This window comes from Oenanthe melanoleuca, chromosome 3 (genome assembly GCF_029582105.1).
Source record: "Oenanthe melanoleuca isolate GR-GAL-2019-014 chromosome 3, OMel1.0, whole genome shotgun sequence".
NCBI lineage: Eukaryota > Metazoa > Chordata > Aves > Passeriformes > Muscicapidae > Oenanthe > Oenanthe melanoleuca.
Genome location: NC_079336.1, coordinates 47,416,047 through 47,434,633, shown reverse-complemented (window position 1 = coordinate 47,434,633; position 18,587 = coordinate 47,416,047). Strand labels below are relative to the sequence as shown.

At 37.5% G+C, this 18,587-nt stretch overlaps 1 protein-coding gene across 1 annotated transcript in view; it reads left to right on the top strand.

Annotated features, from left to right (window-relative positions):
• Positions 1-18,587, top strand: part of MAN1A1 (mannosidase alpha class 1A member 1) — a 139,510-nt gene that overhangs the window by 24,753 nt on the left and 96,170 nt on the right. Inside the window, exon 2 of the mRNA XM_056486650.1 lies at positions 11,444-11,540. Within this exon, the coding sequence (XP_056342625.1) occupies positions 11,444-11,540 (97 nt within the window). The remainder of the gene's footprint in view (positions 1-11,443; positions 11,541-18,587) is intronic.

The following is an 18,587-nucleotide window of genomic DNA, read 5'->3' as shown; positions in this document are numbered from 1 at the left end:
GGTAAGGTTGCACTGCATCACATTCTTCAGCTGCCACCTGATTTTGACCCACGTGTAGCTGGTTTTCAGCTGCTGGGAAACAGTCCCTTCCTTTTGCCCTAATTCCAGGATATTAGGCTGAAGAGCCTTCTCTGACAGCAGTGGTAATGATGCAGACTTAGCCCTTGATCCATGCAGCAACTGCATATCTGATTAATCTATGGAAATACTCCTGAGTGAACAGACTTAGGAAAGTGCAGTTCCACCATGGTCACAATAATGAGCTTTAGCAGTGAAGTACTTCAGCTTCTCTAACTGGGTGCTGGGGAGAGAAGAGGGGAGGGGAAAGGTAGATCTGGCCTTTTTTCAAAGCTGATGGCATGAGGATGGGTGAAGTTTTTATTGCCAGTACCCAGCATTTTTGAAAGCTCAAAGTGCCCTGCACTTCATGAATTCAGGGGCAGCATCAAGCTCTCTGTTTCTCTTTAACTGGGAAACTCCAGTAGCTTTTGTAGCTTGTTTGTGTTTTTACTTACTGTTATTAGCCATTTAACTTAAGTTGGTAATGGCTCCAAATATCCTAATCATGCATGGCTCACTGTTCCATTTTTTTTCTTAAGAAAAAAACGACAGTTAAAAAAACTTTTAAAAATACTTGCTTCAATCAAATACAAGTAAATAAAAGAAAATATAATTAAAGAAACATTGGTCTTAGAAAATACATCTGAAAATTTGCCTTTCAATGCCAGTCTGGCATTCATCTCACCAGTAAAACTTCTTAGCATCAAGGATATTGTCTTGTTACTTCCAGTTCCCTGGTAGGAAAGCGGGATTGTGGGATAAATGTAGACTAATTTTGCCAGGGGGGAGAAACTTCAGGAAGGTTGTTGCTCTTTTAGTCGCTGTTCCTGTCTTAAAAGACATGCTGGATAGACAACTTCCATTTAGCAAGGTGGTGAAAACTTTGTTACTGACTTTAGCAGCAGAATGAAACTTAAGAGCATATAAGGGGAGATTGAGGTTCAAAATGTGTGATGGTATCTTACTTCACTTTTGTTAATCATGTATGTTAATCATGCTCTGAAACAGCCACTTGAATCACCTTGGTGCTAATCACTTCCTGTGACTGTGTTGTATTATTACTTATTGCTTATTATTGTACTGCTTATTTTTTTTAATTTGTGTTGCCTCTGCTGAGATTGGGAACTTCAAAAGCAGCATGGCTATGGAGTGCCAGGTACCTAAAAACAAGTCCTTGCCATGAATACTTTATGATCTAATTAAAAGAAAACCTTACCAAATAATTTCTTAAAGTATAGTAGGAAAAAGAGAACAAAAGCATGATTGTATCATGCAGGTGCAGAAGCTGAACTGTTCATGCTGTTTAGCTTGGGAGTTCTTGGAAACCATTGCAAGTCATAAGTAGACCAAGAAAAAAAGTTGACACTGAGTGGGATGAGTCTATGCATACCATTATTCTTCATAATAGTAGTATTTCCACAAATTGCTTTCTTTTTTCCTTTCCTTTTAATACATTATTCAAATTGTGCATGAAGTTCAGAGGCTGCTACCAATTCTGCAATTTTTTATACAACTCTTCAATGTTTTTCTGTTTTAAGTGGAAATATTTGAGCTTTCTTTCTGATTATTGTCAGTAATGAACAATGACCTGAGTTCTTCCACATTACCTTATGATGTGATATGTTTCTCTTTTAACGGGTGTTTCATTAACACAAACATCCGTGTGATCTAGTTCTTAAAAAAACAGCTAACAGTAACTCTCCTTAGACAAAAAAAACAGAACAATAGAGCATCACTGATTTATTCACCACAGAGATTTAAGAAAAAAATAAGTATGCAAACTGCTGAAATAATGGGTTGTCTGAATAAACATCATCTATCTCTTGTGCTAGTGGTAAGAAAATACCTTTTCCGTGTATCCATTAAAGAGCCCTTTATGTTTTATGCCCCTTATGACTTTTTATGTTTAAGTATTGAAGAAGGCAGCCTTGGAGAAATGCAGTGGTTTTGAGTGACAGGCTGTAGGCTTATTTTTTTTTTTTTTTTTTCTGAAAAGCAGATCTTGGTAACAGTTGCTAAGTTGTAAGGTAGAGGCTGTATGGCTTGTTCTTTAGACTGCTCTTTTGTTTGGAACTGGGTGACTTGGACAGCTCCAGATTTCCATCTTGTTTATGTATACAGACATAAATGACAAGTGGAATAAGTTGAAAAGGAGCATTTTCAGTTATTAACCTAAATTGTGCTTAAATTCATGATACTGCACCTCAGTACTACATTTTCTTTTCACTTTCCACTTAGTCCTGTAGTTAGTGGGAATGTGTGATTGACTCACCCACTAGTGACTGAGGGTTGGAGGAAGGAGTTCAACAATATCGTAATTGGTGCTTTCAAGACAGATATTTTCAGGGAAACTATTTAAATGACTACAGAACATACTCAAATCCTATAATTTCATTTGGCTAGACTGACTTTTGGTTACAGAAAGTGCAAGGACACTGCTCTTTGTGGAAAGGCCATACATTTTTCTTGCCTTCTTAGGTTTTGATTAAGATTAGTCAAGGGAAGGGTCTCAGGATATTTCTGTGCTGCACCAAATAGTTTGTTTTTTCTTGTAGCTGTACTGGTCAGATGGCCAGGTGAGAAGCAGGCTGTAGATACTGGCTAATATAATATACTGGCTGAATGATATTGATATACAAAGTATGCAGGTAAACTCTTCCTTCCTGGAGATCTTCCTTCAGGTTTCTCTGCCTTATCACTCTTGTGCCTTCTACTAAAATGAACAATTCAATAGTTAATGCACTGTAGCCCAGCTCTCAGCAACTAATAGTAAAACATTCTGGTGTCTCCTGCTTTTCCAGTAAATTCATAATTTTAGCAGTACATTACTCTTAACAAAGAGAGGTATGTTTGACAAATGAGTAAAACGTGGCTTGTTATCATGGACTAGTTTCATATGTCATACAATAATTTTCAAATTAATTTTTTTAGGCAGACATCAAAGCATAAGGGCTGCTGTTCTTATTAGTTATTTCTTACATGAAATTGTCTCTTTTTTCTTGTGTACTTGTGCATTAAATAAAATATGCAATAATAGAATAAGTAGAAAATACCTTACCTGCAAATTTCCTGTTCTCTTTAGTTACCTTTTAATTAGAATTCTTGTTACAGAATTAATAGGATAATTGATTCTTTTTAAAATGAGTAAGAGAATGAAGCACTGTGCAGAGTGTGTCCCTGGTTAATAAATGATGCCCAGAACGGCATATGATGAATATTAGTTGGATAGTTTAATACAGTCCTAAGGAGGCTTACAAGCTACTGTGAGGAATAGAAAATATAAGAATAGAAGCTTATCTGTAACTTAACACATGAGGGAATAATACTTAGCATTTCTGTCAGGCTTTCCATTTGAGGGGTTTGAAGTTCTTTGCAATATAAATGATGAATTAATTCTCGGAATAGGCCTTAAGATTTTTATTTTCTCTTACTTCCTTTTTTCTATGCAAATGCTAGACTTTTTTATTTTAATTTGTCTTTGTGGGCGAGAAATGAATTGTTTGTGAGATATTAAAATGCTGAGGAGTAGTAGGATTTTGCTTGCATACCCCTTTAATGTAGATCATTAAATACAGAACCATATGAAGTATTCCATTATATGATATGCATGCTTAATATTATAGAAAATTCATGTAAATCAGTTTGGCTACCTTAGTTCTGTTGTCATGGTAAGAGGTATTTCAGGTATTTCCCCCACTCTGTGTCTGGCAGTGCCCTACACTGTGGGCAGCACTGCTGGATGTACCTGTGGGTTGTTAGGAGTCCTTAATTTCTATCACAATGCACAAGGAAGCTGTGAGCACCTAAATGTTCCTCAAAGCCATGTAAACTGCTTCATGGAAAACAGCAACTGGGAATCCTTGTTACTGGCCCATTAATTAATACTAAAGTTTCCTTTGTGGCTTTTCTTGGCTGGGTGGAAGTCCCATCAGGAAGCACTCATGGGAACTCCTCCAGCCTGCCAGAGCTCCAGAGCATCCACCTGCTAAATTAGAAATGGTGACACCTTGGCAGTGACTGCTACACAAACACTGACACTGTGTGGTTTGCTTTTAACTCAGGATGATGCCATTAGGAAATGAGCTTATGAACACCAAAAATCCGTCAAACTCCTGATTTGCAATAATCTTCCTGCTGACAGATAAGAAGTGATTATTTATATGAAGGTTCATAGTGACAGGATTTATTTTATGTCTTGGAGGAGAAAAACAGATTTCTGTTGCCAATAGAGAAAGGGAGTCCATCATTTGTATCTTTGTCTGTCAGATTCAAGAGAAAATAAATAAACAGTATCAACTGAGATGAACCTTTATACATTTGACATTATTTCTTCAGCTCTGTTTCTGAAGTAAGAAATAGTACCAGAAAATAAAGAGCTTAAAATAAAATTTAGAGAGATATAATTGCTAATTTTTGATTGAAAATAAACCTGAGACACAATTCTACCTACAGAAAACAATGATCTCGATTATAAACCTTTTTTTACTAGTTTTCTAGTGAATCTTGATGTTCAGTTAAAAAGGTAATTTCTAGGTTTTGTTTTATGAAAAGTTGCTTATAGTGAATTCTGTCAGCAGTCCAGCATAACAGTAGACAGAGTAACTGAGAGAGCCCAAAGAAGACATTATCACTGTTAGTCAGATCTGCATGTCTGCTTAGATAAGGTTGTGAACTAATTGGTAAAGAAGTAACCACAGTAGAACACATTACATCTTTACCTAGAATTTCCACTGTAGAGCAAGTCTGAACACACTGTGAATACTGATAAAAACCACTTGGGAAAAAAAAAAAAAGGTCAAGGTAGTTTTTAGTGATCAAAATATTTCCAGATGGAAAAGACATGGGAACGTGTTAGCATTGCATGCAGAACTGCAAGAAAAGATTGAAATAAAAGGCTTAAAGCACTACCAAAGCAATAATAATGAATATTGACAAAGATAACAAAGATCATGCTCAGAAACAATGGCAAGTCTTAAATGAATTTGCCAGGTAGTTGTGCTTACTAATCGTAGGAAAAGTTTTATGTATTGAGATAAAGAGAAAATTCACCTATTACTTCATATTTTCTAGATGCATATTATTCAAGAGAAGCTCAATAAACTCAATTAATAACTTCTATTTCTTTAAAGTGCAGTGTTACACTAAATACCATTGTGAAGATGATGAAACACAAATGTAGTACTTTTGATAGCTAAAAAAACAAAGGCTGTGTATTTCCAAAAATTGCTCACTGGTAATCAGTAGATTCAATAAGAGCATATTAAATAAAGCTTTCATATATACAGCATAGCTTTTGGAAAGTGATAGTATATCAGCTGAGAAATCTTAATTGGTGGCAATACTTTCAAAGGTAGTATTGCATTTGCTAATAATAAATGCTTATGATTTTTTTCAGCTGTGCTGCAGTTTGGTTGGTACTCAGTGACTGTGAAAGCAGTTGAGAACAGGTCTTTCAATGGGCTTTGGGCAAAATGACTTAGAGTCCTGCCAACCTCAACCCTTCTGTGATCCTGATTCACTGAGTCCTAGTTAGTTTGTTGGCTAACAGTAATGGGAGCAGAAAGAATATAAGGCTTTCTAAAACTTGAGGTTTTGCTAATGCTGATGCAATATTTCATCAGAGCAAAGAAACCAGAAGGTTGTGTTGTGGTCACAAACTTCCTGCCCTGTGAGACACTGTGGTGGGTTCACCAGGGCCAGCAGCCAAGCACCCACACAGCTGTTGGCCCAGGTGGGCTGCAGAAGGGAACAGGGAGAATGAAAGCCACAGAACTGGTGGGTCAAGATAAATACCATCTATTAGGTGGAAGAAGGAGGGGACAGGGACAGATTATGCAAAGGCAGCAATCAGACTGATGCCCAGTTGCTGAACAGCAGTCGCCTTGGAAAACTGCTCTTTCTTCTTCCGCCCCAGTTTTTGTTGCTGAGCATGATGTTAACATGGTAGGAAATAACCCTTTGACCAACTGAAGTCAGCTCTCCCAGCTGTCCCCCCTCTCAACCTTATAGCCACCTCCTCCATTTTCCCTCTCAGGGGGAGTAGAAAAGGGGCAGGAGCTGGAAAAAGAGAAAGCCTTGCTGTTTTACAAGTGCTGTGCAGCAGCAGCAGCCAAAACGCTGTTGTGTTATCAACATTGTTTCAGGCACCAATTCAAAATGCCATATGGGCTGCTGTGATGGATGCTAACTCCATCCCAACCAGACCCAGAAGAGTCCTCAGCCATGCAAGTTATTTTGTGCAGGAGGAAAGTTCAAGTGGAATGCCTGTTGAGATTTCTTACTAATTCTAGGGATTTCCTTACACTTGCTGATACTGTGGAAAAATGATGTTTTGGTTACAGCAGCAAGGAGAGAAGGTGCAGGGAGACTAGTCTGAGTGAATGTGTAGTTCTGGTAAGGAGTTTAAAAGGTGAGAATAACTTAAATGTGTAGAAGGATCAGTGCAAATTGAGAAAGAAAAGATTAAGCTATGGGTGGGAGTTAATAGAAACTAGATAAATTGCTCTATTTTCTTCAGGGCTTTGTTGCGGGTGTAGGTTTGATTTGGGAGGAGGTTGTTTGGGCTTTTTTTGTCTCTTAATTTCTTGAAATTTCAGTACCTTAGTCTTCTGCCTTCCTCCTCTATCTTGGCAAGATTTAAATGGCTCTGTTGAAGGTCAGGGTGATACTATTTTATGCAATTAATCCTTTTTCTCCTCTAATATCCCAGTTCTAAAAGGTGCTTTAATTCTTTTCCTGACGTCCTCTTTGGCATCTCCCCCACTTACATGCAACTGCTAAAAATAAACCTTATTAAGTTATTATTTTCACTCCACCTGTTACTGCAATAGTTTCCATCTAATCACCACTATTACTGTGCTGATTCAGCATCACTGTTGTTTTCTGTCAACGTTTCAATAGAACCGTGTTTTGCAAATTTCGAGTGAGTTTTATCTTCTCTCTAGGTGTTGTGTTGGAATACTTTGAAGGATGACAGTAACTAAAATACCAACAAATAGGAGAGCATTATCATCATCTTTTAGATGGCCAATATTATGGCTATAGGATAGGTTTTTCTTTCTGCTTTCACAGAACAAGGAGCTGTCAGCCTCCAGTAGAGTTAGAGATTCAATGAACCTTTCTGGGTTCCCCAGGTCACAAAAGACAAGGAGTTACTGGAGAGTGTCTAGCAAAGGGCTGTGAAGATGATGAGGAGACTGGAGCATCTCTCTGGTATGAGGAAAGGCTAAGGGCCTGTTGAACCTGAACAAGAGACAGCTGAGATGGCATTTTGTCAATGCATACAAGTATCTTAAGGTCAGACTTTTCAGCGGTGCTCAGCAACAAGATAAGTGGCAATGGGCACAAACTGAAACACAGGAAGTTCTACCTAAATTGTGAGGAAAAAACATCTCTACCATGAGGGTGTCAGAGCACTGGAACAAGCTGCTGGTTGTGGATTCTCCTTGAGTTTTCTTCCAGAGAAACTTAAAACCTGCCTGGACAAAATCTTGTGCAACCTGCTGTGGATAAACCTGCTTCAGCATGGGTACTGGAAGTGGTTGATCTCCAGATTATCTCTCCTTTCCAATCTCAACCATTCTGTGATATTTTTTTTTTAATATGTAGTAAAACTAGAAGGACTAATGGATGCCTATTAACATCCTGGAAGACTAATACAGAATTATTTAAAATATTAGTTATACTGTAGTGGAGTTTGAGAGTGTCAGGAATCATCTAGTCAAAAGCTGTTGGAGTCAACCTCATTGGGAATTTCTTTTCAACAGCATCAGTAATGCAAACAAACCAGGAGATAATGATTTGGTGATATCCCATGCAAACAAAAAGGTGAAGACTCCAAAGACATAAGGACTTCTCAAAAAAAACCAAAAAAAAACCAACCAACCAAACAAACAAAAAAAAACCTGTTAAAATTAATTCCCAAATACCAGTGCTAGGAGTTTTGCCTAAGCAAAGACTTACCTGGGTGATCTGGATCTATTAAAATTGCTCCCCAATATTTTAGTACCTTTTCCTTCTTACATAGAAAATGAAGCTATTTAATGTAGTGGGAAACTTAATATGGTTTTGTAATTTCCATGGGGGGAAGAATGTAGAGTGTTTCTGATGTATTGAATCCTGGACATGGGTGCCCCAAGTCGCTTGTGTAGCAAGGCAGTGCTGATTAAGGCAGGGCTCTCTGGCTGCTGTATCTGCAGGCTCTTTGCCCAGTAACACAGGAATGCTGAGTGCTAATAATTTTTTTTCGAAGAGCCATTCACGGTTGTGTCTTGTTGGAATGACTCATTTCTTTTGTAACACTAGAGGGCTCACTGACTGCTTTTGGAGCTGCCTTTTGCTTGCAGGTTTGTCCATAAATCTCCAAATATCTAAGCAAAGATGTCCTAAAGGTGTGTTTTCTTAGGAGTAAATTTACTCACTAGCTCAGTGGTTTTGTCTAAATGGAGGCTTTCTGGAAGAGTTCTAAAGAATGCTTTGATTAGCCAAACAAGATTAATTTGAACTCCTACTCAGTAAATTCTGGTAGGGTTTTTCCTATTGGAATATTTCCTTAAGTTTAGGCAGAGCAGTGCTTTTTGGTTTATTGTTTGTTTGTTTGGCAGTTTGGCAGTTTTGTTGGGTTTGTTGTTTGGGTTTTTTTTGGTCTGCTTGGCTTGTGGAATGCACACATTGTAATTTCCTAGGAAGCCATTAGATAAATGTACCTGAGTAGTTAGCAGAATGGGAGGAAATTTCTGTAAAAATAAAAACAGCTCAACAACCCATCTGATGTTCATTGGCCCACAATAATCAATATTATTAGAAGGTAGTGTCACTGTCTGGGTTATCTTCCTGCCTTACTAGCTAGGAGTTGATGAGCAATAGGGGAATCAGTGGTTTATGATACAATTTGATTGAGGTGTCAATTCATGGGGAAAAACTAAAGGCAAGTGATTACATCTAGAACATCTTGTAGCATCACACACTTGGTGACTGTTGTGGCTGGACTGATCCAGTCTGGAGCTGTTTCTGCCTTTCCCTCTTGGTAACTCTGATACTCATGACAATCTGTCTTGGGGAATCAGACAAGACAAAAATGATCCTCAAAACAATGCCACCTGCAAAAGTTTGTGTTTCCTGGACTGACTTGGTTTGGGAATCAATGGGCACTGCATTTCTTATGCAAGAGAAGGAGCATAGATGTGCAAGGCCAAAAAGGATGGCAAAAGGAAGGACAATGTTGGTAGTGACTTGAGCAATTATAATGTTGTTATAATACTATATCTTTAGGCCCTTTGATTCAGGCCACCTAATTACAAGTTCAGTTTATTTAAAAAAAAAAAAAAAAAAGAAAAGAAAAAGCCGTCTTGTCTGGTGTGCCCTGATTAAGATTAAGCAAATGAAAAGATTCTGATGTGATTGCATGAGAAAATAAGCTTTAACAAAGCATAGGATTTAGCCTCCTGAAATCTCTGAGAATTTGTACGTTAATATCTAAAGCTGAGCTTGCAGATCTCGGATATGATGTCAGGGCAGAAGAAGTCTTTCTTGTATAATAGACAAAATTACCAGAAAATTTCAATTGGTAAATTAGAAAATATACTGGGGACAAATGATTGGTTTAATGTAGTCTTGATTCTTGGGAAAGCCCCATGGTCAGAAAGTCTGAGCCCCATCCTGGGAGAGCTCCTAAGTCACCCTGCAATGAGGTCAAGCAGTGGACACAGCTCCTGCTATCCAGCATATCACTGCCATCCATGGCCTGAGACCAGTGCCACAGGGCTCTGACTTGCTGCCTTTCAGCTGAGATCTGACACCAGGCTCATCTTTTGGTTGAAAATGCTCACACATTGACTGCCATTGCCAATTTTTGTATTTTTAAAGCTGGACCTACAGTGTAGATTAATATCCGTGAATTTTCCTGCTGGATAGATACGCATTTTTTCTCCTATTAATAGTGGAGAAATGTTTATTCTCACAAGTATAGTGGTATTCTAGAAAATCTGTTGTCATTTATTATAGTATGGCTTAATGCAGATTTTTAATTGACATAATTTCTCTGAGGTTTGAGCAAAGGAAAGAGGAAGGGAGAAAGTGAAGGATTGCTATTATAAGCATGTCCCAAGGCTGCTGCTTTTAAATTTAGGATTGTAACTATTATTTAACAGAATTATCCTTGACACACGTGGCCTCAAGAAGAGATCTGAAAGCAAGGACAGAGCAGTGTTGTCATCTGACAGCCTGAAGCAGTATCTTTGAAAAGGTCTGAAATTGTCACTTTTTGTCTAGAAGATGACCTCTGACATTTCCTGCACCACTCTGCCTTGTGGAAGAGGAGAGGAGGGACAGCAAAGAGGCAAAATCTTTCTGTTACATAAAGTCATGCTGCTTGTGGTGGCCTTTAAAGAAGGCTCTTCCTGAGCAGGTGTTAAAAGAGGTGGTTGGTAAGGGGAGGTGTTGGACCTGCTGGAGTGGCAGTGGTTTGTCACCAGACCTGCAGAGCTGTGTGTGTTCTCACCACGTGTTTGCGGAGGGGCAGGTGGGTTCCTGGACATGCACCTTACCACCCTGAAAAAGGACAGTTCAGATATGTCTGGTGATGGTGATGGAAAGTGTGAGCTATTCCTGAGTCAACCACACCCCTGGCTTCTGGTGTGGATGCCCCCTGCTCCTACCACAGCACTGCTGTGCTGGGCTCTGCAAGGCTGTTTCCCAATGCAGTATTTATCTGAATGCACCTCTTCTTGTGCAAAATATGATTTGGTGGTAATATGTTTAGTTGTAAAGGTTTTTGTGCAAAATGACATGTGAAAGTATCTACAGATGCATTTCTAGTCATAAAAGATTGTATCATAAAAACTTCAAAACATTTTCTGGTGTTCTGCCAGCCCACTTTACCATCCTTCTGCTGTTACTAGCTGTGCTGAGTTTGAACCAGCTAGCTTTATGCAAGCAGGTCTCTGCCAGAATCTGAAAACTATTGTAAGCTTTATTTTCACCTTAAAGAATCTAGAGGTCTTAGGGGAAAGACCTTCTTTAAAAATATTACTTCCCTCAGTTTCTGTGTTGTATGCTGAAGGGAAATAAAATCTCAATTGAATTGATATATGACACAGTTAATTCCCTTCACAAGAATTAATTATTTTTGAGTGTGTCTTGACCATAAACTTGCAGGTAACAGAAGTGGAGAGAACAGTCATGTAATTCTTCCAGGAACCATCCCACTGCCACGTGGCAAACAAGGCCACTGCTTTATTGAATATTTCACAGATCTAGTGCATACAGCAGGAATTTGGTTAAGAATTGAGTTAAATGTTTTTAATATTGAGAATATTCTCAAGTTGGTGTTTGCTGTGGCTTCTTGCTAAATCAACATTATAATCCTGCTTTCATTTCCCTACAGATGATGAAGCATGCCTGGGATAATTATAAGCGTTACGCATGGGGATTAAATGAACTGAAACCCATATCTAAGCAAGGACATTCAAGCAATTTGTTTGGTGAGTAGAGTGTATTTTTGTGCTTAGTGACGTTAGCATAAAACAGTAAATCAGCTGAAAAGCTTATAAGTGATAAACATGTTTTCTTTCTTCTCCCTGTCATGCAGCATGATGTTTCTTGCTTCTGTTATGTATAAAAAGTAACAGTAAATGAAGGTGCTTTCTGTGACTTTTATAGATTAGTATCTGAATGAGAATAAATGGAGCATGGCATTGCTGCATGATAAAAATATAGTTTTGCTCCAATAAATGCTGTCCTGTCTTAAACATTTACTATGGAAATCATTGATGCCACATTCAATGAGCAGGGAACTAAGGGGGACAGGGTGGAGAAGAGGAGAAATCCTATACAAGGAACAAACAGTACTCTCTACAGTCAGAAAGGTAGCTGAAGCTGTGTACAGTTCTTAGAAATTTATTTCCATTTCTTATAAAAATTTGTTGATTTGTATGGGACTCCCTTATCAGGCTTTCTTTTTCATTAATACAGTTGTTGTTTGTACCTCTAAATACTGCACAGGAGATGTTAAATAAAGCACAAGTTGTTATCAGTGTAGAACAAATATGGGACTGAAAAGTTCTAGCAGGAGAGTGCATAGAGGTGCACTGTAGAAATCCAGTGTAATGAGGCAAGACTTCCTTGGTGTCCCAGTAGGACTTGTGGCTGGGTAAATAGTAGCTGAAGAGAAACAGCATTCTGAGGAATCATAAGAAATCAGTCCTATGAACTGCCATTATCTTCAGTTTTGTAGGAAAATGAAGAATTAAATGGTTTGACACCAATTTTTCTATTTAAATAGCTTGTGTTCCAAAAATTAGCTTGTTTTCCAAACAGAAAGCTGAAAAAACTGCTAATTTCTATAGCTGAGACAAAATCAATGCATTATTTTGATTTTAACAGGAACTTACTTTGTTGAATGTTTGCAAAAGATAGCTTGAAGTGGAAACATTTCCTAAAACAGCCTAAATAGAGCACTTATCAAATCCCCAACTATATTTGGAGGTTGCTTAGAGACAGCAGTTGTAATTACAAAAATAAGTTGGAAAATACATCTACATTGATCTTGCTGCACTGCTTGGCTACCCTAAGGTAACATAAAAAATGTTAATAAGTAATTATTATCTAGTTAGTTATTGGACTTCTTTTTGGGCTCTTGAAAGCAGAGTAGTTTGAGTTAACTTCAAGGTTGAGTCGTAGTGTTTCTATTTCCTTCTCTTCTTTAAAAACCAAAAATATTTATTGTCTCCAGGATAATGATAGTTGTGCAATTTAATGTATTTGAGGAACTATTTAATGGAATTCTGTTTTCTTGCAGTAATGGCATAAATCTTGAAAATTAAAATGCTTAATGTAGTTTCATTTGAAATCAGAAGTGATATAAAAATTTCTATGGTTTGAGTTAATAATAATATTGCATGGATTTGCAAAGCAGAGCAAGCTGTAGATGTATTGACTTGTGAAAATCTTAAGCAGGAGTTCTGTGGATGTTGCATAAGTTTAAGTCACTTCAGGCACAATTCTCTCTGAAACAGGACAAGTATTGAATTGAAAAATAATATTGCATTTAAAGGAGCAAGAGCCAGAATCAGTCTAAATGCAGATCAGTTACTCATCATGGTCATCTGGTATAGGGTCCTATTGCTGAGTTTTCCTTGGAAACATCTTCAATCTTATTGATCTTGGTGCAAATCAAAATAAACATTAGGTCTCTTTCTGCTGAATTGCTTTACAGAATACCAAAGAGCAGCATATCTGCAAGCAGGTCTGCCTCATAAATTACCCTTGCCCGAATCCATAATTGCCTTTTGTTCTTTACAAACAAAACCTTGTTTCTCTAAGTGTCCTCAGATGATTAGATCTGATTTGTACCTTCACGTTTGAACTCAACAAATATTTTATGCTTTTTCATAAAACAATAGAAGTGTGACCTATTTGTGTGTTGGGTTTCTTTCCTTCATGAAAGGATGGAAAAGTTTTCTTATCTTCCTTGTTTCTTATTTAAAAAAAAAAAAAAAAAGTAAAAATTGCAAATGATTGACTAATTCAAGGTAACTGAATTTTATTAGTGGAGAATAGGTTACCTTCAGCTCTGTGTCCTGTGAATTTCCTCTCAGCCTTCAGAAATCAAGTAAGACCTTCAGTTCACTGTCATCCATAACTATCTCCAGTTTGCCAAGACACTCTTTTTCTTCTTGTTGCCAAGTTTCAGTTGTTTTAAAGATACATGTTTCAAATTGTCTTAGTATCAGTAAAATACAGTACATTTCATTAGGCACTGTTTGATTTTAAACACTTCTCCTCCTTTGAATTAGTTGCTGCATTTACATTGCTTTGCTTATACTGGATGTGGCTGTTCTGGGATACAGACTTTTACTGTCTCACTGTGAGGAGCAGCAGTCCAGTGCTGTGTGCTGCTTTATGTTGTGTAGGTTACAGTACAGCTCTCCTGGCACAGGAGAGTTGTTTCCAAATGATACTGCTTCTAAGCTTATTTTTGAAAGCATAAATGCATGGCTCCTTTCTATCTCCATTTTGCAGGTAGATTATAATGACTGTTGTGTCTTGAAGGCAAGTCATAACTGTCATGCTATGTTTCTCAAAGGACAAAAATAAGATGGCTTTTGAGAGGTGTAATTATACATAGATGTGGCTTAGGAAATATCATGATGAAATATAGACACTATACCTAGGCTAGGAGAAGAGGAAAATGGAAAAGTGGGGTGTTGATGGGAGAAAGGGTAGGGACGAGTGGTGGTTCTAATTTTGGAGGAAGGAAAAGAACCTTACTTTAGCACTTTGTGCAATTTACTAGTAGTAGAGCTATTCTGTAGCTGAGAATTCTTGCTGAACTTGAAAATGACTTTTTTTTGTAGCAAACTCAGGTCATGAAAACAAATTGTGAAGTCAAGGAACTGCCTTGGTCTTGCTGGTATTCTGCAGGCTGTGTGTGTGTAAGGGTGTGTGTAATAAGGTGAGAAAGTCTTTAGACTGGCAGACTGTAGATATATTCATGCTATGAGCAGAAGCTGCTTCCTCTCACATGTGCACACCAAGAATAACAAACCTTCAGAGAAACACTGAAATGTGATCACTGATATATGAACTGAAACATTTCTCCTTGAAGCCTGTGCCACATACATGCCTCTGACCATTGGCAATGTCTTTTCAGCACATCCGTGCAATATTTTTATTTCCTTTGTATTTGCCATGTTGTAGCAACTACTTGAAAAGACAGAAATATTCTTATTAGTTTAATTCGATGAGGTGCACCACTGTTTCTAGATTAATCAAATAAATTGGAATAGCTCAGGGTCTGTTTGCATCATATCTGTCCATTAGCAAAACAGGGCATATCTCCTGGTATGACTACTTCCATGAGTACTAATTCTTCTCTGACTATTCCTAGTAGAAATAGGCCCTTTAACCTTTATGTTTCAGGTTAATGTTAACAATGTTAGCTAAAGCAGAGATTTATTAATCTACCTTCCTACTGCAAAAGTGGCAAAATCAAAATTTTGCCTTTTTTTCATAGCACTCCACCACCAACCCCTCAAACTAGGAGCTATTCCTCTCTGAGCCTTCTGAACTAGTTCTAAAACTAATTAATGTGGCTGCACTAGCAGAGAACTCTTTTTAGAAGTGTTTTCTGCACTTAAGTGACTGTAACTAAAGGGCTTTTTTAATTATCTGAAGCTGTGTTTCATGTTCACTATTGCCAGTTTGATATTGTAACTTGTAGGCATCGTATAATTAATCTCTGCAAGTGAAAAAGGAACTTTTCTGGGGGCAAAATGGGAGGCATTTAATAAATACTCACAATCAGCAAACCTCAAAGTTGCCTCAAATACTATAATTTAGTAAGATCCTGCTCCTCCCACTTTAAACTGTTTTTTGTCATTTCTTTTATGGAGTGTTGAGGTGTGTGAATATTTTTAAAGTCTGCCAAAATGTATATCCAAAACTGTCTTGGTAGTGTATAGCAGTGTGTCTTTTCAAACTCTAGGTTTATTAATAAAACCTAGGCAATTAATTGTGCATGTGTTTTAATTTAATGTATATTAATTTAAATTAAAAGGATTCAAAATCTTCTCCCCGCCCCAACCTTGTTTGTCTTCACTGTTCCTGCTGTATTCCTTGAAATTTTGTGTTTTGTTAAGTGGTTTTAATTTTGGAAGTAAGCCTGACATCTATCTCAACAAAATTAACTTGTGTAAGGGATAACATTAGCAGATATGTGGATGAATTACTCAACACAGCATTTTTGAAAGGAAGTCATGTTGCATAACAAAGATGAGTGTATTGTCTTTTCAGATTTACAAAAAACATTTTACAGGCTTATTACGGACCTCTCACAGGAATCTGTTGCTGCTGAGGCCACAGTCTCAAATTACTCAACCCAGCACTTAAAAATCCAATGACCAGAGTTAAATTTGACAGTGCAAATAAGTTATTTGGGGTATCTTTGACAATGGCAAGCTGCAAACAGTTCCACAAACCCAACAGGCAATAATTGCACTTAGAAATAGAAAATGTTCATAATTTAAACTGGCATTTAGTGAAATGGGAGATATAATTTTGAGTTAATACACAGAATGGGCAGACTTGAGCTCACAGCAAGTAGTAAAGCTGGACAACTTTCCAGAACAAGATGTGGAGGTCCATAAAACGTGGCATAGTGGCACAGATGCAATGAACAAAGATTTATTGTTCCTTGTGGGGAGTGATATCCTTTGTAAGGAAGGGTGGAGATAGCAAATTAGTAGGCAGCATGTTCAAACAAAGGAAGGTGGTTCATAACAAAACATAACTGCTGAGCTGCACAGTGCCAGAAGTGTGGTGGATGCCAAAGGTTTCTGCAGGAAGCACAGAGATAAGCAATAAAGGCAAAATTATTTGAACTTTATCAAATTCAAAGACCAGAGCTGACTCTAAAATACACAGATGTATAAAATACTGGAGATTTAGAAGAGCATTCTAGAAATATCACTGTATTGTTTCATGTTGCCCATAGATTTATTAAAAACTGAATGAATTTTTCTTTCCATGCTCTTACCAGGTGCTAATAGTCTCTGAAATTAAAAGTGTTAATATTGCTGAGGATTTGCCAGTACTTGAGTCAAGAGTTTCATGTTTTGGCATAGCACACTTTAATAATTAATCACTCTTGACACTTAAAATTGCTAATGATATTGCATAGGAACCTTTTCAGTGAACTTTAAATAAAGGAAAACACTGTTCTAAGATATGAGTCAGCTTTTGAAGCAATGCTCCAAGAAACCTACAGCTCAAATCAAAATGTTACTTTAGTCAAACCTATATGTATTCTTGAATGCCAAGCTCGGTGTGCAAGGGGTGTGAGGAAATTGTAAACTATGAAGTGCACCAACATGCATTGATTCTGAAGTATTCTATTTCAGACTCTTCTGGCCATATCTAAAAGCCTGGGCTAGACAAGTGAGAACTTATTTTGGCAGGTGCTCCAAAGGGCTTGGCCATAAGCCAGCTGTGTTTCTTAAACCATATGGCCATATAAGCTCAGACACAGAGCTGTGCTAATAAGGTTGTCATTCACATCCAGAGCAGTTCTCCCTGCAGCGGCATTCTGGAAACTCATGCAAAGTTATTCATCCTCTGATCACTCTTTTTCTGCTCTTGCTGCCCAGTCCTAAGATGCTACTCCATTCTCTAATCAAATCTCTTCTTTTTATTTGCATGCACATGCACTGACACTGTTAGATATTAAGGAGCATGCAGTTTAAATGGGCAGACTGTGCATTACCCAGAGGAGATAAAGGCTACCTGTGTTTTACATCATACTGTTCTGAAATGCTGGGTAATAAGACATTGTGGTTAATAGTCCACAAATCTTGTTAGCAATTTGTTCTTTTTTGTTTTCTTCCAGATCATTTCTTAAGATTTTAAGTGTTCTGTAGATGTTCTGAAGTGCTCTTAAGATGTTAAGGAAGTTCTGTAGATGTTTCTCGATAGATGCTGGAAATTCCATGTTGACTGATTTCTTTTGCATTCTTTTCAGTTAATAGTGTTAGTTTATGTGTTCTCTATTACTCTCTTGGAGTAAAGGATGCTATTAGTAAAGAGGAGAGATAAGAGTAAAGGGTTAGCAGTAGAAGTAAAATGGAGCATATATGAATGCTTGGTCTAGAGGTTTTGGTAGAGACTAATAATTCTTCATTTTGGTAGGCTTGTACATCTGGTTATCTCTTTTCTTGTCAAAAGTACTCCCTCTGAGCTTATGTTTTATGAGTTTCAAGTTCATATTCTCTACCTCAAGTATACATTTTTTTTTCTTTAAATTATCTGCAAAATATATCTGTTTTTACCTGAGGTCTATGAATTTTATCCAAGTCTTGTGATATCTTCCTCCTACCTAGGGCAACTATGAAACTCTGCCATGGTGGCTGCAACTTTGCTGGCACTCTGTAACACAGTGCTCACTGTTAGTCAAATTCATAGCAGTGCTGTAGGTGCATAGGAAAACAGTCCTCTTGTCCAAATATTCTGTGTCATGAGTGTGTACTGTAATTGCCTAGCAATAATCTTTGCTTCTTGTAGACCATGACTGCTGTGTAATTCCTTGGGAATGTTGTGTAGGAACAAACAACAGTGATAACTATTTAATAATTTATGTGCTGTGCTTGAGAAGCATAGTTTATATAGGCTTGTGAAATATTTGGTCTTATCCTACAATAAGAAAGGTTCGTTTAATTTCTTTGCACTCCTTCCCCTACCCCCACCACTGGTTTGTCTGACTGGTTATTAATGAACTGTTCAGTGTCACAATTTCCATACTGCTCTCAAGTTTAAGTTATCCTGTTGGCTGACTTAGCATAAGCTGCAGTTGTTCACAAGTCATAATTCTGGCCTCTAAATTGACTCTTTCTCTGTTCTCTTCTCTTTCATCAAGAACTCAGTACAGCTGTTTGAAACAAACTTGTCTAATTGTCACTTGTCTAATTGTTTTATTCCATGTTCTGGAGCCTTCAGAATAATAGCAGAAGTTATTTCAAATAAAATAAGATCTACTT